This window comes from Sapajus apella, unplaced genomic scaffold (genome assembly GCF_009761245.1).
Source record: "Sapajus apella isolate SASKATOON/1434 unplaced genomic scaffold, GSC_monkey_1.0 scaffold230, whole genome shotgun sequence".
Taxonomy (NCBI): Eukaryota; Metazoa; Chordata; class Mammalia; order Primates; family Cebidae; genus Sapajus; species Sapajus apella.
In genome coordinates, this window is record NW_022437170.1 from 459,346 (window position 1) to 483,545 (window position 24,200).

The 24,200-nt window shown below is 40.4% G+C and overlaps 1 protein-coding gene across 5 annotated transcripts; it reads left to right on the forward strand.

The window, feature by feature from the left end:
• Positions 1–368: 368 nt before the first annotated feature.
• On the forward strand, positions 369–22,919 carry ZNF140 (zinc finger protein 140). 5 transcript variants are annotated; one of them, XM_032271371.1, is made up of 6 exons: positions 369–672; positions 876–932; positions 2,675–2,801; positions 3,042–3,140; positions 9,555–9,716; positions 21,014–22,919. In XM_032271371.1, the coding sequence occupies exons 2-6, from the start codon at positions 924–926 to the stop codon at positions 22,153–22,155; spliced, it is 1,539 nt and encodes a 512-aa protein (XP_032127262.1). In that variant the 5' UTR covers positions 369–672; positions 876–923; the 3' UTR covers positions 22,156–22,919. The 5 variants fall into 5 exon arrangements, with proteins under 5 accessions (XP_032127262.1, XP_032127264.1, XP_032127263.1 ...); XM_032271372.1 differs by having other exon boundaries at positions 373–672; positions 3,045–3,140; XM_032271373.1 differs by having other exon boundaries at positions 370–932; positions 9,570–9,716.
• The last annotated feature ends 1,281 nt before the right edge of the window (positions 22,920–24,200 follow it).

Here is a 24,200-nt window from a genome sequence, read left to right on the forward strand (position 1 = left end):
AGGAAACCCCAGTGTAGTCTCTTGCGGGGACCGCGGTTGTTTCTGGGAAGTGTAGTGGCCCGAGTCCCACGTTGTTTCTCGGTTCGTTGTGTGCGCGGCCGCGAGGCACTCTGAGAGTTATAAAGTAGGAAAGGACAGCCCTGTGTACTCGCTCGTGGGGGCCACGGTTGTTCCTGGGAAGTGTAGTGGCCTGAGTCTCGCGTTGTTTCTTGGCTCTGGGCGTGGCCCGAGACCCTCTGGGAGGAAAGCCCTATGCTCTCTCCGCCCGGCCGCGGGGTTTTCTGGGAATTGTAGTCGTCCCAGGCCCTGGTTCTTTGTCTCCTGGCGTTCTGGGCGTGGCAGCGAGTCGTTCTGGGAGTTCCAGTAGGAAAAAAGCCCAATACCCTTGCGCGCAGGGCCGCCGTGGTTTCTGGGAAGTGTAGTTTCTTGAAGCCGGCGGCTGGTTGGCGTGACGTCCCCGAGGCTTCTGAGGACGCAGTTCTTGCGACTCCCGCCGTGGGGCCCTCGGGGGCGGTGCCGAGAGTCTGGCCTGTGTTCACTGTGGCCAAGGGAAGGGGCCCGCCCTGTCTGCGCCGGATGGCCCCGGGCGTTGACCGGGTCCGGAGCCCCGGAACGCTACGCCCACCTGGCCGAAAGCACCACTAAAACGCGTTTTCCTGCGGCCGCTGTTAGGTGAGGGGTTCTGGGGAGGCAGCGCCGTCGCGGGAAGAGAACGCCCACCCGCGTCAGTGGTCCAAGCGCGATGCCTCAGGGCGCCCCGCTTTCTGTGTGGGAAGGAGGGAGCAGCGGCCGCGGGGATCCCCCGTGGGGGATCTAGTGACTGGAACTCGGCCTGGCTGGCCCGTTCGCTCAGGGCTGCGTTCTCTCTCTGCCAGGTCTGCCATTTTACACTTTTCTGATCTCCTCGGTCCCTTCTGTGAGCTATGTCTCAGGTAAGCTGATGATACATATATACATGTCTGTACACACGGTTTTTTAGAGAGAGAGACAGGGTCTCCTCCTGATGTCCGGGCTGGAATGCAGCGGAGCCAGTCCACTCAGTCTGCTTCCTCTTTTCTCTGTGAAGTGTTTTTCAGGACTTGGGACGTGGCTTGCTTTCTTCTAAAACTACCTGCCTAGCAGAACCCAGGACCCTGTCCCCTGTTCCTCCTTTTCAGTTGTTTGTACTTAAGTATGCATAGAGAGAGTGAAAGAACGCTATCCAGATAGCGCGGGGTTTCTGACCTGGCTGGTGCGTTTTAGGGTGAGAGGGTAGGATGCCAGCTGTTACATTGCCCCCCCTTTCCACAGTGTTAGAACGAGGAGTGCCTTATGTTACTCCAGTGCCCCTTAATTCATTTATTCAGTATGTTTTTACCGAACCTCTACTTTGAGTGGTTCTCACTGATCCTTGGACCAGCAGTATCAGCATCTGAGAACTTACTAGAAATGAATATTCTTGAGCCCTATCCCAGACCTTCTGAATCAGAAACTGGGAATTTGGCCCAGCAGTCCAACAGTCTTTCCAAGTGATTCTAATGCACAACTCATTCTGTGTCTCGAGGATGCAGAAGTGAGCAAAACAGAATCTCTGAACCCATAGCTCATTTTTCAGACATGACATTACATTTCTTGAGTAAGGAACACTTATTTTTATTTTGATTGGGGCCAAGTGCTTGGCTGGTAATTGTGCTTCACAGCGGTGGGGATAACAGGGTCCGCTATTCAAAATGAGTCCTTCATTTTCAGTTCCACTTCTTTGTCCTATTTTTTGTCATACTTCTCTCCAAATTCAGAGGCTCTCTGAGTTTTGCTGGGGAATCTGATTTCCACCTCTGCTGCAGATCTTGCTGTTTAGGAAACAGTTGCTTTATTAGTCAACAGTCTTTAATCACTTTTTTATTAAACTTCAAAACTGTAAAATGTAACTGCCGTACATCTGAGGGTGCTACTAGTTTGAGACGTTTTAAATTCCCATTCATGCTTTATAGATTAATGTGGATCACTCAAGTGGTACAAAACCAGGCTGGAAAGAAATGGCTTATATATTATTCCCCCTAACTCTGAGGGAAAGTGCTTTAAGTTCAGTCCTGAGAGCTATTACATTCTCTTCTTGCAGAATCAACATTCTTTATTGCTTATTTGCCTTGTTCTATGACATTGCTAAAATTACCATTAAGTTTCACAGGTATTTCTTCAGCATTAGGGATGACTGCGACAAACTTGAGACTGTATGCTCCGTTTGAAGGGTGCTGCTGTTATCTGCTGTAGCCAGTTATTACTCTGAAGAAATTCTGGTTGAATTATATTCAAATAGGCTGGTATTAAGGAAAATATATATTGCTTATTAAACATAAAGGAATACTACAAAATCTTAAGAATTTTTACAATCAATATTAAAAATCCATGTTATTCATGGCTTCTGAAGACGCAGTTCCTGCGACTCCCGCAAAAAACGTGAAAAAAAAAAACGTAAATTATCTGTCCTGAGATAATTTACGTTTTTTTTTCCTTTTTTTCCAGTTATACAATGAAACACAAAAGCTAGGCTCTTCATTATATAATTACTCAGAATTCTGAAAACTCATTGTTACTAGACACATTGTCTAACCTCTACAGTGATACTCATTTTATTCCTTAATAAGGGAGTTTGGGGACATGGGTGCCGGCATTGCAAATATCTGTGTCATTTCAGGGTTCAGTGACATTCAGAGATGTGGCCATAGACTTCTCCCAGGAGGAGTGGAAATGGCTTCAGCCTGCTCAAAGAGATTTGTACAGATGTGTAATGTTGGAGAACTATGGCCATCTGGTCTCACTGGGTAAGTATTCCCCTTCACCTCCCTCAAGTCAAAATTTGACTTTTAGGGTGGCTGTTATAAATCATAATTATCTGGCTGAGTATTCCCAAGGGAGGTATGGGGTTTCTTAAAATTAGTTTTTAAGATGGGGACGTAACTGCACCTTATTTTAAGACATTTTAAAAACTTAATCTGACATTTCTTTTGTGGCCCCTCTTAGGATTCAAGGACTGATTTTCAATTTATTTCATTTTCTGCAAGCAGGTCTTTCCATTTCTAAGCCAGATGTGGTTTCCTTATTAGAGCAAGGGAAAGAACCCTGGCTGGGGAAAAGGGATGTGAAAAGAGATCTGTTTTCAGGTGAGTGAATTAGAAGCTGATGGGGAAGTTGTTTTTAAAACAACCCAATTAGTCAATGAGAAAGCAGTACTTTTTTTTTTTTTTCAAGACAGAGTTTTGCTTGTTGCTGGAGTGCATTTGCTGGAGTGCAATGCCTCGATCTTGGCTCACTGCAACCTCCACCTCCTAGTTCAAGCGATTCTCCTGCCTCGGCCTCCCATACTAGCTGGGATTACAGGTGCCTGCCACCATGCCCAGCTAATTTTTTTTTTTTTTTTTTTTTTTTGAGTCGGAGTTTCGCTCTTGTTGCCCAGGCTGGAGTGCAATGGCGCGATCTCGGCTCACCGCAACCTCCGCCTCCTGGGTTCAGGCAATTCTCCTGCCTCAGCCTCCTGAGTAGCTGGGATTACAGGCACGTGCCACCATGCCCAGCTAATTTTTTGTAGTTTTTAGTAGAGACGGGGTTTCACCATGTTGACCGGGATGGTCTCGATCTCTTGACCTCGTGATCCACCCGCCTCGGCCTCCCAAAGTGCTGGGATTACAGGCTTGAGCCACCGCACCCGGCCCCAGCTAATTTTTTTGTAATTTTAGTAGAGATGGGGTTTCACCATGTTGGCCAGGCTGGTCTTGAACTCCTGACCTCAGGTGATCGCCTCGACCTCTCAAAACGCTGGGATTGCAGGTGTGTGCCACCGTGCCTGGCCAGCAATACTTTTTAATATGTTGATTGGAAAATCTTCCCTTAAAGAAAAAAGATATAAAGACTGAAGTTTCACCCACAGAATTGGATATAAAGGACTGCTTCATATCCAATTCTCTCTTTTTTTTTTTTCTATATTACTTAACAGCTAACATACTCAACCAGTTCTCACGTTATACTTTCTCACAGATACCTTTTTTGTTTCCATTGTTCTGTCTGGTCTAATTTCATTTCTTTTTGGTTTTTCCTTCCTTTCTTTCTTCAAATTGACATATATTTGTATTGCCTAAATTCAACCTGAGAAAGAAAAAAATAAAAAACAAAATTAAAAAGTACATATATTGCTTTTCTATTTAATCACCTTGGAAGAATTAACTCATAACTCATTAATTGATGTTTATTTATTCCTTCACATGCACTCTTAATATCTACAGAAATTTTAATCTTGTCAAATCTTTCTTAAGACTTTCTTTTAAGTGCTACAGAGACTAGAGGACATACAAAAGTGTAATAACTATAAAGGAATTAATGGTCTAGTGATGTGTCTAAATAACTTGCATTAGATATCCTCAAATTAGTAGTTCAGCAATGAAAAAAGAAATTTCCTGTTGGTGTTTTAAGCTTCGATAATTTGGATACAGATAGTAGTAGAGAAACAAAAGACAGAAAAAGGGTCAGTTTTGGAGAAAAGGTGATAGAATTCTGTAAATTCAGAATTTTGTAAGTTCTGCAAGTTATGTAGTTGATTCTTAGCAAATGTTTAATGAAGGTACACTGATTTTTAGAGAAAAAGGAGGAATGCATACATTCTAGGAGGCAGCAGCTTAGGACTGATGAAACAGTTGCCATGAAAACTGAGCTGTAGCTTTAAGGAGAGTAGTGGTAGTTAATATGAAATGCTATAGAGTCCCTTAGGAGAATGTAGGAAGGATTTGTAAAGGAGGTACTAATGTGGGCTGAAGTCATGAGGTGGAACAAGTGCGGGGAAACTTTAAGTGTGAGTGAATGAGGAAAAATGTCCGTTTTGATTAAAAATAAAACCAATAAAAGCATGTACAAGGAAAGTGAGGAAAAAGGAAAACATGGAAGTTGCTTCCAATTCTACTACAAGCACTTAACAGAGTCTTGCAATTTTTATGTGTTCCTTCCAGTATTTTGAAAATTCTTTTCATTGTGAAATATGACACACAGAAGTAATACATGAACATAAATGTACAGCTTAATAAATTATTATAAGGCAAACACCCCTGTAATCAAGGTCAACAAACACAACACTGCTAGGTTCCTTGAGGCTTCTGTGTGCTCATCCTAACCCTCCAATATAGGTAACTATGTCCTTTTATGGTAAAGTGGCTTCCTTGGTTTTATCATTTCATCAGCTGTTTGCATTTCTATTCACTATAGTTTAGGTTTGTGTGTTTGTGAACTTTATATAGAAAGATTTATCATGTATTTATTATATTGATTTGTGTCTCCAAATTACTTTTCAAACGTTTTTGGCTGTGCATGGTGGCTTATGCCTATAATTCCAATACTTTAGGAAACTGATTGGGAGAATCACTTGAGGCCAGGCGATTAAGACAAGCTGGGCAACATAGAGAGACCCTGTCTCTACAGAATTTTTTAAAAAGCTAGCTAGGCATGGTGGCATGTGCCCATAGTCCTGGCTACTTGGGAGGCTGAGGCAGGAGAACCACTTGAGCCTAGGAGTTTGAACTATGATTGTGCCACTGCACTCCAGCGTGGGCAACAGAGCAAGATCCTATTTTTAAAAAAGTTTAAAACATTTTTAATGTAATTGCTCTAATAGTTTTTTTCATTGTACAAGTAAGTATACCACAATTTATTCATTTTACTAATGGGGGATTCTTTTTTTTTTTTTTTTGGGGACGGAGTTTTGCTCTTGTTACCCAGGCTGGAGTGCAATGGCGCGATCTCGGCTCACCGCAACCTCCGCCTCCTGGGTTCAGGCAATTCTTCTGCCTCAGCCTCCTGAGTAGCTGGGATTACAGGCATGCACCACCATGCCCAGCTAATTTTTTGTATTTTTAGTAGAGACGGGGTTTCACCATGTTGACCAGGATGGTCTCGATCTCTTGACCTCGTGATCCACCCGCCTCGGCCTCCCAAAGTGCTGGGATTACAGGCTTGAGCCACCGCGCCCGGCCTGGGGGATTCTTAAGTTGTTTGCAAATTTAGAGATATTGCAAGCAGTGTTGTTACTGTGCCTGTGTCTGATAAATATTAGCATAAGTTTCTCTGTGATATATATGTAGCACTGGAATTGCCAAGTTAGAGGATAATGCACCTTTTCTGTGTTACTAGATAATGCCAGAATGTTTTCCAAAGACCCTTTACTGATTTATACTCCCACAAACAATAAGTAAGTGCCTGTTGGATGTCATGATTTTCACCTATCAGAAGAGTGTACAGTGATAGCTTGTGGTTTAAACTGGCATTAGTCAGACTGTTGATGAGGTTAAGCACCTTTTCATATTTTTTTGAACATTTAGGTATCCCCATCTGCGAAGTGCATTGTGAAGATTTTTGCTTATTTATCTATTGTATTCTTTTATTGATTTGTAGAAGTTATATATTTTAGATAATCCTTTGCTAATTATATGTTTCAAAATCTTTCACATGTAGCTTTTTTTTTTTAACCTTCATAGCTTCTTTTGATGGACAGAAATTCTTAATTTTAGTGTAGCCAGATGTATCAATCTTTTCCTTTATGTTTAGTATTTTTTTTAGCCTGTTTAAGAACTCTTTCTCTACTACGGAATTATGATGAAGACATCTTCCTATATTTTCTTTTAAAAAAGCCTACTTGTTTTGCCATTCACATTTAGATCTATGGTTCACTTTATTTTGTCATGTGAGTTAGTAGTCAACTTTAGTATCTTCTGTATGGAGTTCTAGTTATCATAGTACCATTTATTGACATATCAATCGTTTTCCTCACTGTTTTGAAATTAGTTAAGTGTCACTTTTTGTGTCTGTATGTTTCTAGGTTCTCAATTCCCTTTTATCTTTCTCTTTGCTCAAATCTATACAGCCTTAGTTATACATTTAATGATTAACATTTTATTGTATTTGTGTTACCCCTGTACCTTTTTTGTCTCTGAATTATTTAAACAGGACTACCATTTAAGAGTTGCTGCTGCAACCTAGTCTAAATCTAATCATTACCTGAACTGTGTAGGTATCCAGGGAGCCGAGGGAGGTAGACAGACTGGAAATAAATTAAAGAAGTAGACTCAAAAGGACCTGGTGATTGGCTAGATGATAGCCATGAAGAAGATTGAGAAGTCATGGTTGACATTACTCTTTTTGGTGGTATTATTATTTCCTTAGTAAAACAAGGATCAGCAAGTTTGTAGGGGAGGGGAAGATTATATTAATTTGAGACTTGAGTTTTTGGTCTCTGTGGGATACAAGGATATAAATCCAGTAGGCAATTGAGTATCATATTCAAGAGGTTTCAAATGAATATTCCTAGGCCCCACCCTGGAAATTCTAAAGTGGTAGGTTGGGGTGGAAACAAATAATTTGCATTTTTTTCTTTTTTTGGCTAGTCAAAAAAATCAGTGGGAGTGGAGGAGAAACAAAGAAATCTATAACTAGTTGTAATCAATTAGTTGTAAAGACCACTGCATTCAGACCAGCCAGAATTTGCATTTCTAACAAACTACCAGATGGTGCTGATGCTGAACTAAAGTAGACATTTAGGAGTTATCTGCACAGCTTCATAAAATTTTGAATTGCCAGGCACGGTGGCTCATGCCTGTAATCCCAGCTGAGATGGGTGGATCACGAGGTCAGAAGTTCAAAACCAGCCTGGCCAACATAGTGAAACTCCATCTCTACTAAAAATACAAAAATTAGGTGGGTGTGGTGTTACATTCCTGTAGTCCCAGCTACTCAGGAGGCTGAGGCGGGAGAATTGCTTGACATGGGAGGCAGAGGTTGCGGTGAACCGAGATCATACCATTGCACTCCAGCCTGGGTGACAGAGGGAAACTCCGTCTCAAAAAAAAAAAAAAAAAAAAAATTGAATTTTCTTTGTAAAATCCCTGCATACCTGTTGTTGTTTATTAAGCAACTTTCCCAGTTTCTTTTCTATATTGCTTCTTTACAGGAATGTTAGTGAATTTGTATATTTATATATCTCTTGTTTTTTGTTTTTTTTTTTGAGATGGAGTCTTGCTCTGTTGCCCAGGCTTGAGTGCAGTGGCACGATCTCAGCTCACTGCAACCCCACCTCCTGGTTTCAAGCAAATTCTTCTGCCTCAGCCTCCCGAGTAGCTGGGATTACAGGTGTGCACCACCATGCCTGGCTAATTTTTGTATTTTAGTAGAGTGGGGTTTCACCATGTTGGTCAGGCGGGTCTTGAACTCCTGACCTTGTGATCTGCCCACCCTGGCCTCCCAAAGTGCTGGGATTACAGGCATGAGCTACCGCGCCCGGCCCTGTATCTCTTAATCTTTATTATAGAAATAAAAAATATGACCAGGCACAGTGTCTAACACCTTTAATCCCAGCACTTTGGGAGCCTGAGGTGGGCAGATCACGAGGTCAGGAGTTCAATACCAGCCTGGCCAACATGGTGAAATCCAGTCTCTACAAAAATAACAAAAATTAGCCAGGTGTGGTGGTGTGCACCTGTAATTCCAGCTACTTGGGAGGCTGAGGTGAAGAATTGCTTGAATCCGGGAGGTGGAGGTTGCAGTGAGCCGTGATCATGCCATTGCACTCCAGCCTTGGTAACAGAACAAGACTCCGTCTCAAAACAAAACAAAACAAAAAACACACCTCAGTCTTTCTAGATTTTTTCCTGCAAATATTATAATGATGTTTCTTAAAAATAATGAACTTTGGTTGGGTGTGGTGGCTCACGCCTGTAATCCCAGCACTTTGGGAGGCCGAGGCGGGCGGACCACCTGACATCAGGAGTTTGATATCAGTCTAATACGGAGAAACTCTATCTACTAAAAATACAAAATTAGCCGGGCATGATGGTGGCGCATGCTTGTAATCCCAGCTACTTGGGAGGATGAGGCAGGAGAATTGCTTGAACTGGGATGTGGAGGTTGTGGTGCGCTGAGATTGCACCATTGCACTCCAGCCTGGGCAACAAGAGTTGAACTCCGTCTCTAAATAAATAAATAAATAACAATAATGAACTTTATTTTTCAGTACCATTACAATTCTCAGCAAAATTGAGCAGACAGTACAGAATGATCCCATATCTTCCTCTCCCCACCCTACACAACTTCCCTGTAACTGACATTCTGCACTGCAGTGATATGCTTACAACAGTAGATGAACCTGCACTTACACATTATTATCACACAAAGTGCATGGTTTACTCTTGGAGCAATAGTCCATGGGGTTCGTTCTTGGTGTTGTACATGCTATGACTTTGGACAAATGTATGATGATGTGTATTCACCATTGTCATATTATATAGAATAGTTTCACTGCACTAAAAATTCTCTGTGTTCTGCCTAATCATCCATTCCTAACCCTTGGCATCCACTGAATTTTGCTACTGTCTCCATAGTTTTGCCTTTTCTAGAATGTCGGCGAGTTGGAATTATACAGTAATGTAACTTTTCAAAATGCTTTATTTCACATAATAACGCATTGAGCAGATTTAATTTACTTACATATTTATAGATTTAATTTACTCACATTTAAATTACTTACATATCTTTTCATGGCTTGATAGCTCATTTCTTTTTAGGACTGAGTAATATTCCATTGTCTACATGTTCTGCAGTTTACTTATCCATTCACCAACTTAAGGACATCTTGGTTGTTTCCAAAGTTTTGACAATTTTGAAGAAAGCACATCTGTGTCTGTATGGGTATAAGTTTTCATTTCATTTGAGTAAGTACCAAAGAATGTGACTGCTGGGTCATATGGTAAGAATATATTTAGTATCGTAAGAAACTGCCAAACTGTCTTCCAAAGTGATTGTACCATTTTGCATTCCCATCAGCAGTGAATGATTAATATTGTCATGTGATTTTACTTTTTTATCATGATTGGTTGTTGGATTCTGCTAAGGCTTTTATTGCTTCTGTTGACATTATCATGGGATTTTCTTTTTTTGTTTTTTTTTCCAGAGACAAGAGTCTTGCTCTGTCCCCCAAGCTAGAGTGCAGTGGCATGATCTTGGCTCACTTCAACCTCTGCCTCCCAGGTTCAAGCGATTCTCCTGCCTCAGCCTCCTGAGTAGCTGGGATTACCATGCCTGGCTAATTTTTGTATTTTTAGTAGAGATGGGGTTTCACTACCTTGGCCAGGCTGGTCTCGAACTCCTGACCTCATGATCCACCTACCTCGGCCTCCCAAAGTGCTGGGATTACAGATGTGAGCCACCGCACCCAGTCGTGATTTTACTTCTTTAGTCTGTTGATGTGATGGATTATATTAACGGATTTTCAAATGTTGAACCAGCCCTGTATACCTGCGATAAATTCCACTTGGTCATGGAGTATAATTCCCTTTATACATTGTTGGATTAAATTTCCAAATATTTTGGTTTTTTGTTTGTTTATTTTTTGAGATGGAGTCTTGCTCTGTTGTCAGGCTGGACTGCAGTGGTGCAATCTTGGCTCACTGCAAACTCCGCCTCCTGGGTTCAAATGATTCTCCTGCCTCAGCCTCCTGAGTAGCTGGGAATACAGGCGCTCACCACCATGCTTGGCTATCTTTTGTATATTTAGTAGAGACAAGGTTTCACCATGTTAGCCAGGATTGTCTTGATCTCCTGACCTCGTGATCTGCCCACTTCAGCCACCCAAAGTGCTGGGATTACAGGTGTGAGCCACCGTACCTGGCCAATTTACTAATATTTTGTTGAGAATTTTTATATTTTTGTTTATGAGAGATACTGTTTTGTCATTTTCTTGTAATTCCTTTGGTTTTGATATTAGGGCATTGTTGGCCTCAGTTAGGATATATTCCTTCAGCTTTTGTCTTCTGGAAAAGATTGAGGGGGTTGGTATAAATTCTTCCTTAAATGTTTGGTAGAATTTCCAGTGAACCCTGATGTTTTCTTTTTTGAAAGTTATTATTATTTTTTGAGGCAGGATCTGACTCTGTTGTCCAGGCTGGAGTACAGTGGTACAGTCATGGCTTACTGCAGCCTCAACCTCCCTGGGTCCAGGTGATACTCCCACCCCAGCCTCCCAAATAGCTGGGACTCCAGGTACACCCCACCATGCCCAGCTCATTTTTTGTATTTTTTGCAGAGACAGGGTTTCACCATGTTGCCCAGGCTGGTCTTGAATTCCTAGGCTCAAGCAATCTGTCCACCTTGGCCTCCCAAAGTGCTGGGAGTATATGTGTGAGCCACTGCATGCAGCCTCATTTGATTTCTTTGCTAGATAAAGGCCTATTAAGATAGTTTCCTCCTTACTGTGTGAGCTTTGGCAATTTATGTCTTTCAAGGAATTCATCCATTTTATCTATGTTATCAAATTTGTGGGCATAGAGTTTATGGTATTCCTTTATTATCCTTTTTATGTTCATGAAGTTTGTACTGATGCCCCCTTTCATTGCTGATATTAGTAATATGTGACATCTTTTTTTCTTAGTTAGCCTGGCTAGAAGCTTACTGATTTTAATTATCTTTTCAGAGAACCAGCTTGATTTGGTTGCTTTTCTCTATTAATATCCTATTTTTAATTTCATCTATTTTTTGCTCTATTTGTTTTGAGATAGGATCTTGCTCTGTCACCTAGGCTGGAATGCAGTGTCACAATCATAGTTCATTGTAACCTGAATTTCCTGGGCTCAAGCCTTCCTCCTGCCTTAGCTCTAGGTAGCTAGGAGTATAGACACATGCCAACGCTCCTGACTAAATATTTTATTTTCTATTTGTAAAGACAGAGTCCTGCTATGTTGTCCAGTCTGGTCTTGAACTCCTGTCCTCAAAGGATCTTCCTACCTTGGCCTCCCATAGTGCTGGGATCATAGGTGTGAGCCACTGCAACTGGGCTCTTTGCTCTGATTTGTATTTTCTTCTTCCTTTGAATTTAATTTGCTCTTTTTAAAATTTCCTAATATTGAGGGTAGATGATTTACATTTTTAAAAGTTTATTAGTTTGATGCTGTAAGTTTTCCTTTAAGCACTGCTTTCACTGCATCCCACTGATTTTAGTAAGTTTCACTTCATTTTCATTTAGTTCAAAATATTTTTAAATTTCTTTTTAGATTTCTTGTTCATGTTACTTGGAAGTATGCTGTTCAATATCCATGTGTTTTGAGATTTGTTAATGATTTCTAGTTTCATTCCATTGTGGTCTGACAGCACACATATGATTTCTATTCTTTGAAATTTGTTAAGATGTGTGTTATGACTAAGAATAGGGTCTGTCTTGGTGAATGTCTCTTGAGTTGGAGACGAATGTGTACTCTATTGTTGAATGAAGTAGTCTGTTGATACCAGTTGACTGATGGTGCTGTTAAGTTCAGCTATATTTTTACTGATTTTCTGCCTGCTGGATGTGTCCATTTCTGAAAGAGGGGTATTGAAGTCCCCAACTATAATAGGGCTTTTATCTATTTCTTCTTCCTGTTTTGTCAGTCTTTGCCTAGTATTTTGATGCTCTTTTGTTAGGCACATACACACTAAGGATTTTTTTTTTTCTGAGATGGAGTCTTGCTCTATCGCCTAGGCTGGAGTGCACTGGCACGATCTCGGCTCACTGCAACCTCCACCTCCTGGGTTCAAGTGATTCTCCTGCCTCAGCCTCCCAAGTAGCTGGGACTACAGGCTTGCACCACCACACCTGGCTAATTTTTGTATTTTTAGTAGACATGGGGTTTCACCGTATTGGCCAGGCTGGTCTCAAACTCCTGACCTCGTGATCTGCCCGCCTCGGCCTCCCAAAGTGCTGGGATTACAGGCGTGAGCCACATCGCCCAGCCCACACTAAGGATTTTTGTTTCTTTCTTGGCGTATTGACCCCTTTATCAATATGCAATGTTCTTCTTTATCCTTGATATTTTCCTTGTTCTGAAGTCTGCTGTGTCTGAAATTAATTTAGCTACTCCTGCTTTCTTTTGATTAGTGTTAGTATGGTATACCTTTCTGTATTCATTCTAAATCTATATGCATCTTCATATTTAAACTAGGTTTCTGGTACACCACACATAGTTGGGTCTTGTTTTATGATGTACTCTGACAATGTCTTAATTTAGTGTATTTAGACTGTTGAGCTTTATTTAAAAAAATTTTTTTTAGAGACAGGGTCTCCCCTGTTGCCCAGGCTAGAGTGCAGTAATACAATCAAAGCTTCCTGCTGTCTCATATTCCTGGGCTCAAGAGGTCCTTTTCCCTCAGTCTCCCAATGTGCTGGGATTACAGGCATGAGGCACCATATCTAACCTCGTGTGTGTGTGTGTGTGTGCACGTATCTGTTTGAGATGGAGTCTCACTCTGCTGCCCAGACTAGAGTGCAGTGATGTGATGTCAGCTCACTGCAGCCTCTGCCTTCTGGGTTCAAGTGATTCTCCTGCCTCAGCCTCCCATGTAGCTGGGATTATAGGTACCTGCTACCACACCTGGCTAAGTTTTGTATTTTTAGTAGAGAAAGGGTTTCACCATGTTGGCCAGGCTGGTCTGGGACTCCTGACCTCAGGTGATCTGCCCGCCTTGGCTTCCCAAAGTGTTGGTATTACAGGCGTGAGCCACCGTGCCCAGCCCTCTTTTGTTTTTTATTGGGCATTTTATATGATTTCATTGTCTCTTCTTAGCATATTGATTATACTTCTTTTTTTAGTGGTTGTCCTAGAGTTTGCAATATACTTTTTTTTTTTTTTTTTGAAACAGAGTCTCATTCTGTTGCCCAGGCTGGAATGCAGTGGCATGATCTCACCTCACTGAAACCTCCACCTTCCTAGCTCAGGCGATCCTTCCACCTCAGCCTCCGGAGTAGCTGAGATTACAGGTGTGCATGCTACCATGCCTGGCTAATTTTTTTGCATTTTTAGTAGAGACGGGGTTTTGCCAGGCTGGTCTCAAACTTCTGACCTCAAGTAATCCACCTGCCTTGGCCTCCGAAATTGCTGAGGTTACAGGCTTAGGCCACCATGTCCAGCCTACATTTATAAATAATCCAAGCCTATTTTCAAATAATACTTTGCCACTTCATGTGTAGTGCAAGTACCTTATAATATTTCTAATTATTTCCTCCAGTCCTTATCATCACTGTTGTCCTTCATTTCACTTATATGTAAGCTATAATCACAAAATACATTGTTGTTGTTGTTGTTATTAGGAGACAGAGTCTCACTCTGTTGCCCAGGCTGGAGTGCAGTGGCACGATCTTGGCTCACTACAACCTCTGCCTCCCAGGTCCAAGCAATTCTCTGTCTCAACCTCCCAAGTAGCTGGTATTACAGGTACACCCCACCACGCCTGGCTAATTTTTTATATTTTAGTAGAGACGGGGTTTCACCATGTTGCCCAGGCCGGTCTCGATCTCCTGAGCTCAATTTGCTTGCCTTGGCCTCCCAAAGTGCTAAGATTACAGGCGTGAGCCACAATGCCCGGCCATACATTATTATTATTTTGAACAAACTGTTATCTGTGAGGTTAATTAAGAATAAGAAAGCCGGGCGCGGTGGCTCAAGCCTGTAATCCCAGCACTTTGGGAGGCCGAGGCGGGTGGATCACGAGGTCAAGAGATCGAGACCATCCTGGTCAACATGGTGAAACCCCGTCTCTACTAAAAATACAAAAAATCAGCTGGGCATGGTGGCACGTGCCTGTAATCCCAGCTACTCAGGAGGCTGAGGCAGGAGAATTGCCTGAACCCAGGAGGCGGAGGTTGCGGTGAGCTGAAACCGCGCCATTGCACTCCAGCCCGGGTAACGAGAGCGAAACTCCGTCTCAAAAAAAAAAAAAAAAAAAAAAAGAATAAGAAAAATATGGCTGGGTGTAGTGGCTCACACTTGTAATCCCAGTACTTTGAGAGGCTTAGGTGGGAGGATTGTTGGAGCCCAGGAATTTGAGGCTGTAGTGAGATATAATCCCAACACTGTTCTCTAGTCTGGGGAATAGAGCAAGACCCTGTCTTTTTAAAAAATAAAGAAAATATTTATTTTACTTTTACTTATTTCTTCCTAAATGCTATTCCTTTCTTTATGTAGGTCTGAGTTTCTGACCCATATCATATTTCGCCCGGGTAACAAGAGCAAAACTCCGTCTCAAAAAAAAAAAAAACAACAACAACAACAAAAAAACTTTTATTTTTCTAAGAGTAGTTTTTCCTTCACCTTTGAAGGATAATCTCATAGACTACAGAATTGTGGGCTGGTGAGTTTTTTTTCCCTCTCAGCACTTTAAATATTTCACTCCCTTATCTTCAGGGGATATTTTCTATAACCTCCGAGGAATGCCTGAAACTGCAGATAGTATTGAACTTGATTGCAATTGGTTAGAATATGTTTCTGTTCATGTCTTCCACCCTAAAACTTAATGCCTTTTCCATGATTTTTGTTGTTGTTGTTGTTGTTTTGACAGGGTCTCACTTTGTCACCCAGGCTGGTATTATCATAGCTCACTGCAGCCTTGAGCTCCTGGGCTCAAGCAATCCTTCACTTCAGCTTCCTGAGTAGCTGGGACCACAGGTGCATGCCACCACACTTGGTGAATTTAAAACAATTTTTTTAGAGACAGGTACTCAATGTCTTGCCTAGCTGGTTGCAAACTTCTGGCCTCATGCACTCTTAGGCAATCCTCCTGTCTTGCCTCCCAAAGTTCTGGGATGACAGGCATAAGCCACCTTGTCTGGCCCTTTTACACCTTAACTAAGCATTTATGCACTGTGGTTGTAACTTTTGCAGTTTGAGGTACAACAGCAAAACTAGCTGAATTGCTTTTCCTTATATGAATAGAAGGCTCATTATACTGTAGATTTTAGCAACCTCAGAATATGAGGGGTTTTTTCCTTATTAAGTGGAGAAGAAATTTTTTCACATTAAGGAAGCACTTTATAGCTTCTCTTTGGCATATCTGAATTGCCAGCATCGCTACCCTTGTGCTTTGGGGCCATAATTAAGTAAAATACGGGTAAGCTGAACATGAGCACTACAATACCGTACCAGGTGTTCTGACAGCTACTAACAGGTGGGTGGCATACGCAGCATAGATAGGCTAGGCAGAGGGATGATTCATATCCCAGGTGGGATGGAGCAGCACACTACACAGAACGGTGTACAATTTAAACATGAGTTATTTCTGCAATTTTCTACTTAATACTTTTAAATATCGAGCAAAGGTTGAAACTGAACAAAGGTAACTGAAATGCTGATGAGAGGACTACTGTAATTCTCAGCCTTGTTCCTTTATAGGTAAGGTTTTTTTGTCCTTTGACTTCTTTATATTTGATTTTCTGAAACTGGAATATGATATACCTAATTGCAGTGGTGTTTGGGCAGGGGGATGAAAGGGAACTTATCTTGCTTGGTGTTCTCTGTATTTCCTGGACCTGTGGTTTGGTTTATGACACTCATTATTTCCTCAAATACTGTTTCTGTTCCTCCTTTTTTTCTAGTATTACTGTTATGCATGTATTACACCACTTGTAGTCGTCCCACAGTTCTTGGATCATCTGTTCCTTTTTTTCCCTCAATATTTTATCTCTTTGTTTTTCAGTTTTGGACTTTTTTTTTTTTTTTTTTGAGATATCCACATAGACTACTTATGAGCCCATTGAAGGCATTTCTTTATTCCATTACAGGAATTTTATTTCTACTTTTTTTTTTTTTTTTTTTTTTTGAGATGGAGTCTTGCACTGTCGCCCAGCCTGGAGTGCAGTGGTGCGATCTTGGCTCACTGCAACCTCCATCTCCTGGGTTCAAGCGATTCTCCTGCCTCAGCCTCCTTAGTAGCTGGAATTATAGGCCTGCGCCACCACACCCAGCTAATTTTTGTATTTTTAGTAGAGATGGGATTTCACCATGTTGGTCAGGCTGGCTTCAAACTCCTGACTGTGTGATCCACCCACCTCAGCCTCCCAAAGTGCTGGGATTGCACGTGTGAGCCACCTTGCCCAGCCTCTTTTTGATTCTTTCATAAACTTTTCATTTCTCTGCTTACATTATCCATCTCTTCTTGCATGTTGTATACTTTTTCCCAATAACACTTTTAGCATATTAGTCATAATCTCTTAAATTCTTGGACTGATAATTCCAACATTCCTAACATATCTCAGATTCTGATGCTTTTTCAGTCTCTTCACACTGTTTTTTGTTGTTGTTGTTTTTGTTTTCATTGTTTATACCTCATAATTTTATGTTGAAGGTGGACATGATGTACTGGGCAAAAGGAACTGCCTTTCATAATGTAGTGGTAAGCTGTCGGGCGAAGAGAAGCATTTCATAATCTTAAAGTTATGATAAGCCTGTGCTTCTGGACTAAGAACTTCATTAGTTCTTAATTTTTTTTTTCCACCTTACATGGGATGGAATGGCTAGAGGGGGCTGGAGTATTTCCCTTTCCTTTGGTGGAAGGCTAGAGCTGGGTATTTCCTTTCCCTAGGGTAGGTTAGGCTCTGCTAAAACTCCAGCAGGTTAGACTCTGGTAAAATAGTTTCTCCTGAGGGCAGGCCTTGTTAAGAATGGAACACTAGGGCTGGGCACAGTGGCTCATACCTGGGAGTCCAAGGTGGACGGATCACAAGGTCAAGAGTTTGAGATCATTGTGACCAACATGGTGAAACCCTCTCTCTACTAAAAATACAAAAAACTAGCTGGGCACGATGGCGCGTGCCTGTAATCCCAGGTACTCGGGAGGCTGAGGCAGGAATCATGTGAACCCAGGAAGCAGAGGCTGCAGTGGCTGAGATCACACCACTGCTCTCCAGACTGGGTGACAGTGCAAGATTCTGTCTCAAAAAAAAAAAAAAAAAAAAAAAAAAAAAAGAATGGAATACTCTGGTCTATTTTAAAAAATGTTTTTATCTTAGACCTTCCAAAAACACAAGGGAATTTTTCTCCAATGTTCACTCTGAAAACCTGATAGAGCTCCTGGAGGTAAAACTCACAAAACCTTTGGGACACCCATGATGAGAGTTTTGAACCAGACTTGTCCACACTGAGCTTCCAGCTATTCATCAATTACAGTGCAAGTTTTCCTATCCCAGCACTGGTTTCTGCAGACATTTCTGCTTGTGGGTTTCTCTTCTGGTGAATTGTCACTCTCCATAGCTTCCTGTCTAATTTTAGAGGCAGTTGTTTGCCCTGTTACTGAACTTCTCTGAGAGATCTTAGAAGAGTTTAGTTTGTTCAGCTTTTCACTTGTTAGGACAGAGTAGTGACTTCTAAGATCCTTGTAAGTCATACTGGAAACTGGAAGTCTCCCTGTTACAATTTTCCGGTTTCCTTCTTCCTGTATTGATCTTAAATAACACTGGTGATAGAAGATATTGGGCTGTATTCCCAAGAAAAGAGTGAATACGTCTAAAAAATTTCCTTTGAGAATATTAGTTGCTGGTTTATGAAAGGAATCCTTTATTATATCAAGAATAAAACCTTGTATCTTTATAGGCTTTTAATGAGTACTGAGTTTCCTCCATTGGCAGCTACTAAGAAAAGAGTATGGAGGTACAGTAGGTGATGCGAAGAGGTGAGGTAACTGAGGAAGGGAAGTGGGTGAGGAGATATATAATTAGCATTCTTTAACATCTTCAACATGATTTTCTTGATTGTGTTTTTTTACTCTCATTGTGAGAAATCATATGGCAAATAATACACTAAATCTGTGCAATTAACCCCAACTTTTTTCTTTTTAATTGACACAATCATTGTACATAAAGTACAATGTGATGTTTCAATGCATATATACATTGTGTAATGATCATATAAAGTTAATTAGCAAATCCATGATCTCAAACATATTTCTATGTGACAAGAGCATTAAAAACTTCTCTCTTCTATTTTTAAGATATGTTATTATTAACTGTAATCCCACTACCATGCAGGAGAACAACACAGCTTATTCTTCTAACAATAACATACTTTTCCAACACCCTTCTTAAGACAAGGTCACATTCTTTTGCCTAGAGTGGTGGGAAGTGGTGCAGTCATAGCTCACTGCAGCCTTGAATTCCTGAGTTCAGGCTGGTCTCAAATTCCAGGACTCAAGTGATCCTCCACCCTCAGCCTCTCAAAGTGTTGGGATTACATGCATAAGCCACAACACCTGCCCCCAACAGCTTTTTCTCATATTTTTTAATATCCATGTTCACTTGGTATATTTCAGTTCCCAACTAGTTTCCTTGAAGCATTTCTAGATGACACCTTTATCTATTGGAGTGAATTTTCACATCTTATCTCTGGTCTTTTATACAATATTTACCCTAAGTATAATGAACTTGCTCTTGTATCTTATATCAATATTTTTTTCTGTGTTCTCTTTCCCTAATATATTCTCAGTTCCTGAAAATAATTACTTAGTTTACATCTACAGGGCTCTTGTTAAGGTACTCAGTAGATACGGAATTGATTTAAAGACGCAAGAAAGGAATTTGAGGCCGGGCGCGGTGGCTCACGCCTGTAATCCCAGTACTTTGGGAGGCCGAGGCGGGTGGATCACGAGGTCAAGAGCTCGAGACCATCCTGGTCAACATGATGAAACCCCGTCTCTACTAAAAATACAAAAAATCAGCTGGGCATGGTGGTGCATGCTTGTAATCCCAGCTACTCAGGAGGCTGAGGCAGGAGAATTGCCTGAACCCAGGAGGCGGAGGTTGCGGTGAGCCGAGATTGCGCCATTGCACTCCAGCCTGGGTAAAATGAGTAAAACTCCGTCTCAAAAAAAAAAAAAAAAAAAAAAAAAAAAGAAAGGAATTTGAGGTTTATCAGTATTGACATAATTATTTTAATAGCTATTTCACTGTCTCCCCATCTTAATCTTTCATGTATTTTGTGTACCCAAGATAATAGGTACAGATCTTGATCCATTATTGAGATATGCATTAAATATTTCATTAAAGAAATATAGTCTATTTACTTTTCCCTAAAAGCTTACAGTGAGAGTGATAACAGACAGCATTTTTCCTAAAGTGTCAAAGTATGTTAGACTCAAATGAAATGCATTTTTAGATGTTATAGGGAAGTAATTTTAAAATAAAAGTTGTAAGAACAGTACAAAGAATGCCCACATTCACCTTTGCTTACACCCATTTGCCTTATTTGGCATACGATTTTTCTTCTGAAACGTTTGAGAATAAGTTATATATATTATGGTCTTTTACCTCTTACACATAATTATAGATTTCCTAAGAATAAGAATCTCCTAAGAATATGAATGTATTTTTAAAGAAACACTTCATATTATTTTGAAATTCGGTTCCAATTTAAAAATCATGAAGTCCATCTTAAAATTCAGCATGGAGAAAATTAGGGCTTATATTTGTCAAACACATTTGATGTTAAGACACTTTTTCCAATTTTCATTTTAGGTTAAAGGTTACTCATGTTATATGAGTAAACTGTGTGTCATGGGGGTTTGATGTACAGATAATTTTGTCACCCGGTAATCAGCATCATGCCCAATAGTCAGGTTTTTAATCCTCAACCTCCTCCCACCCTCCACTCTCAAACAGGTCCCAGAAAGACATAATTGTACCAAATATGAGCTTCATAATAGTTCAGAAGGTAGATTTGGAGTGAGGATAAGTGATAGGCTTCTAAGAAACCACTTATTTTTTTCACTAGAGTAAGTTATTGTAAGATGTTCCAAAGGCACTAAGTGAACAGAATCTAATGTCTTTGTGCAACCTGACAAACATTTGCAGTTTGTTTATTAGCAGCATTATGAAATTGCCATTTTTAGAGAATTCTGGCAGTAAGTACTGTTTAAATGGTGGTGAGGAAGACTAGCAAGCTATCCTTCACAAATACTTTCTTCCTGTTAGCTCTATTTTCACCACTTTTCAATTACTTATATTTAATCTTTCTCCTTATTTACCTGTATCTCTATCTCTGTTTGACTTTTTCTGAAGTTCTGGGCATACAGACTTCACAGTCATAGATAGCTGTGAAAGCCATGCATACTATTGATAAGATTTTTTAAAAATTAATTCTGTTGCTAAAGAAGGGAGAATGGTCTTATTTTATTCAGTACAGGAAAAAGAAACATTTAACTTTTTTTGGGTATCTTTCAGTTTCAGAGTCAAATGGTGAGATCAAAGACTTTTCATCAAAAAATGTCATTTATGATGACTCATCCCAGTATTTGATCATGGAAAGAATTCTAAGCCAAGGCCCTGTATATTCCAGTTTTAAAGGAGGCTGGAAATGCAAGGATCATATTGAGATGCTGCAAGAAAATCAAGGATGTATAAGGAAAGTAACAGTCTCTCATCAAGAAGCCCTGGCCCAACATATGAATATCAGTACCGTGGAGAGGCCCTATGGATGCCATGAATGTGGAAAAACTTTCAGTCGACGCTTTTCCCTGGTGTTACATCAGAGGACTCATACTGGAGAAAAACCATATGCGTGTAATGAATGTGGCAAAACCTTTAGCCAGATTTCAAACCTTGTGAAACATCAAATGATACATACTGGAAAGAAACCCCATGAATGTAAGGACTGTAATAAAACATTCAGTTACCTTTCATTTCTTATTGAACACCAGAGAACACACACTGGGGAGAAACCTTATGAATGTACTGAGTGTGGAAAGGCATTTAGCCGTGCCTCCAACCTCACTCGACATCAGAGAATTCACATAGGAAAGAAACAATATATATGTAGGAAATGTGGGAAAGCATTTAGCAGTGGCTCAGAACTCATTCGCCATCAGATTACACATACTGGAGAGAAACCTTATGAATGCATTGAGTGTGGGAAGGCATTTCGCCGTTTCTCACACCTTACGCGGCATCAAAGCATCCATACAACCAAAACCCCATATGAATGTAATGAATGTAGGAAAGCTTTCCGTTGTCACTCATTCCTTATTAAACATCAGAGAATTCATGCTGGAGAAAAGCTCTATGAATGTGATGAATGTGGTAAAGTTTTCACTTGGCATGCATCGCTTATTCAACATATGAAAATTCATACTGGAGAGAAACCCTATGCATGTGCTGAATGTGATAAAGCCTTCAGTCGAAGCTTTTCCCTCATTCTACATCAGAGAACTCACACTGGGGAAAAACCGTATGTATGTAAGGTATGCAACAAATCCTTCAGCTGGAGCTCAAACCTTGCTAAACATCAGAGAACACACACTCTTGACAACCCCTATGAATATGAAAATTCATTTAATTACCACGCATTCCTTACTCAACACCAGTGAATTTACAGTGTAAAGAAAAACTATGAATGTATGGAATTTTTTTTAAGAAGATAATGCCTTACTTTTGCTTCAGAGAACTCTTGGAAAGAAGCCTTATGTGAAAGTGATGAATGTGAAGGCCCACACTTATTTAACATCCTGAGCAAAAAGCCCAGGTATATGTGGAAAAGCCATTAGTAAACACTTTTTTTTTTTTTTTTTGCAATAACAAGGTGAAATCAATATTGTGAAGAAGATTCTTCCATCTGGTAACATTGGGAAGACTTCATTTGGTAGGATTCCCTTACTCTACATATGTAAATTCCTACCAGTAAAGAGTACATATCCAGTAAATTTGAGAAAGCTAGAGATCAGCCCTCATTCTGCATCTGTCAGCCTGGACAGACTGCATGGGTAAGGGATGAGCTTTACAAAGATGTACTTTGGAGATGAGAAAATTGATGTTTAAGCAAAGTGATACGAGCAGTGATTTGGGAATGCCTTCAATTATAATGCAATACTTAAACGTTAATACTCTTGTAGGAGAAAAAGCAACTATATAAATGAATGTAGAGTGACTTTCTGTAATATTTCAAACCTATATCAGAATTACACTGTGGGAAAACTACCATTGTAATGTGTAGCAAAATCATTTTAGATATCTGAAAAGTCATACTGGATGCCATCTGTTGGAAATGGTTTTATTTTGAGGGAAGGGGGATTTTTGTTTTTTTAAGTGAATTCAAAAAAGTTATAAATAAATCTTCTGGTTTATAAATCTTGTACTTCCTGATTTTTTTCCCACCACTTGTGATTCTTAAAATGTAACTGTATTGACATAAAAAACAGTACTGTGCTTTTGTTGAAACACACAAACATACCTATAGAAGTGTTTTAGGTGTTTTATGGTTTTAACTTTCAGTTTGGATTTAAGGTAATGCTAACTGACAGTTATCCTTGAATCTATCTATAGACATGTTACTCAGTGTGAAATAAGTGTGAATAAGATACATGACAGAAAATTACCAAGGTACTCTTCCTGTTTTGTTCCATGTACAGTGAAAATCATTCTTTTGTAAGCAGGTATTTAAAACTGTTCTGGCATTATCTGCTGCCCAGCTGGCAAAGCTCACGTCATCAGGGTGAGTTTGCTTTGATTAGGAAGGTAAGCAAGCAATTTTATTTTGTAGAAAGAGAAGTAGAGTGGCCGGGCACAGTGGCTCATGCCTGTAATCCCAGCACTTTGGAAGGCCAAGGCAGTCGGATCACGAGGTCAGGAGATCGAGACCATCCTGGCCAACATGGTGAAACCACATTTCTACTAAAATCCAAAAATTAACTGAGCGTGGTGGCGTGCGCCTGTAATTCCAGCTACTTGGGAGGCTGAGGCAGGAGAATTGCTGGAACCCAGGAGGTGGAGGTTGCAGTGAGCCAAGATGCGCCACTGCAGTCCAGCCTTGTGCCTGAATGAGACTGTCTCCAAAAAAGAAAAGGAAAAAAAGAAGAAAGAGAAGTAGAGAATATGAATAGGAATGAATTTAGTGAGCATTAATGTAATGGCTACATTGAGGGCACATTTGTAGAAGGTGTTATTAAATAACTCATAAGTAATTCTGTAAGAGGTGGACTTTTAAGAATTTTAGTCAAAAAATGCCTTATTTACATGTACTAGAGTTCTAAATACATTATTAGAAGTGTATTTCCTCAAACCTGCATTGGCATGCCATGTACATACATTTAGCTTCTCAAGTTTCTGTTAAGAGTTGTTTAGGAGAGGCTGACTCAAATACAGATAGCATGCCTTATTACATATGGGTATCTAATATCTGATTTGGTTTTCTCAGGCAGCAATGGTTTGTATCAGGATAAAAATCAAGTTACCCTGTCAGCAATATTAGAATATGAAAAATTCATTATTTATTTAAGGGTATCCTATTTTATTTATTTAAGGGTATCTCCCACTATCTGCTCCACATCCATTCTCCTTCCTGTTGTCTACTCTGTGGAGATGCCTCATGAACTATGTCGGAGGTCATCAAGCTGCAGCCCATGGGCCAGGCATTCAT

Excerpts from the sequence above, each read along its gene's own strand:
- ZNF140 (XM_032271371.1), top strand. Across the intron at positions 2,802-3,041 it reads TGGCCATCTGGTCTCACTGG|CAGGTCTTTCCATTTCTAAG; the intron begins GTAAGTATTCCC and ends ATTTTCTGCAAG. Across the intron at positions 9,717-21,013 it reads TAAGTTTTCATTTCATTTGA|TTTCAGAGTCAAATGGTGAG; the intron begins GTAAGTACCAAA and ends GGTATCTTTCAG.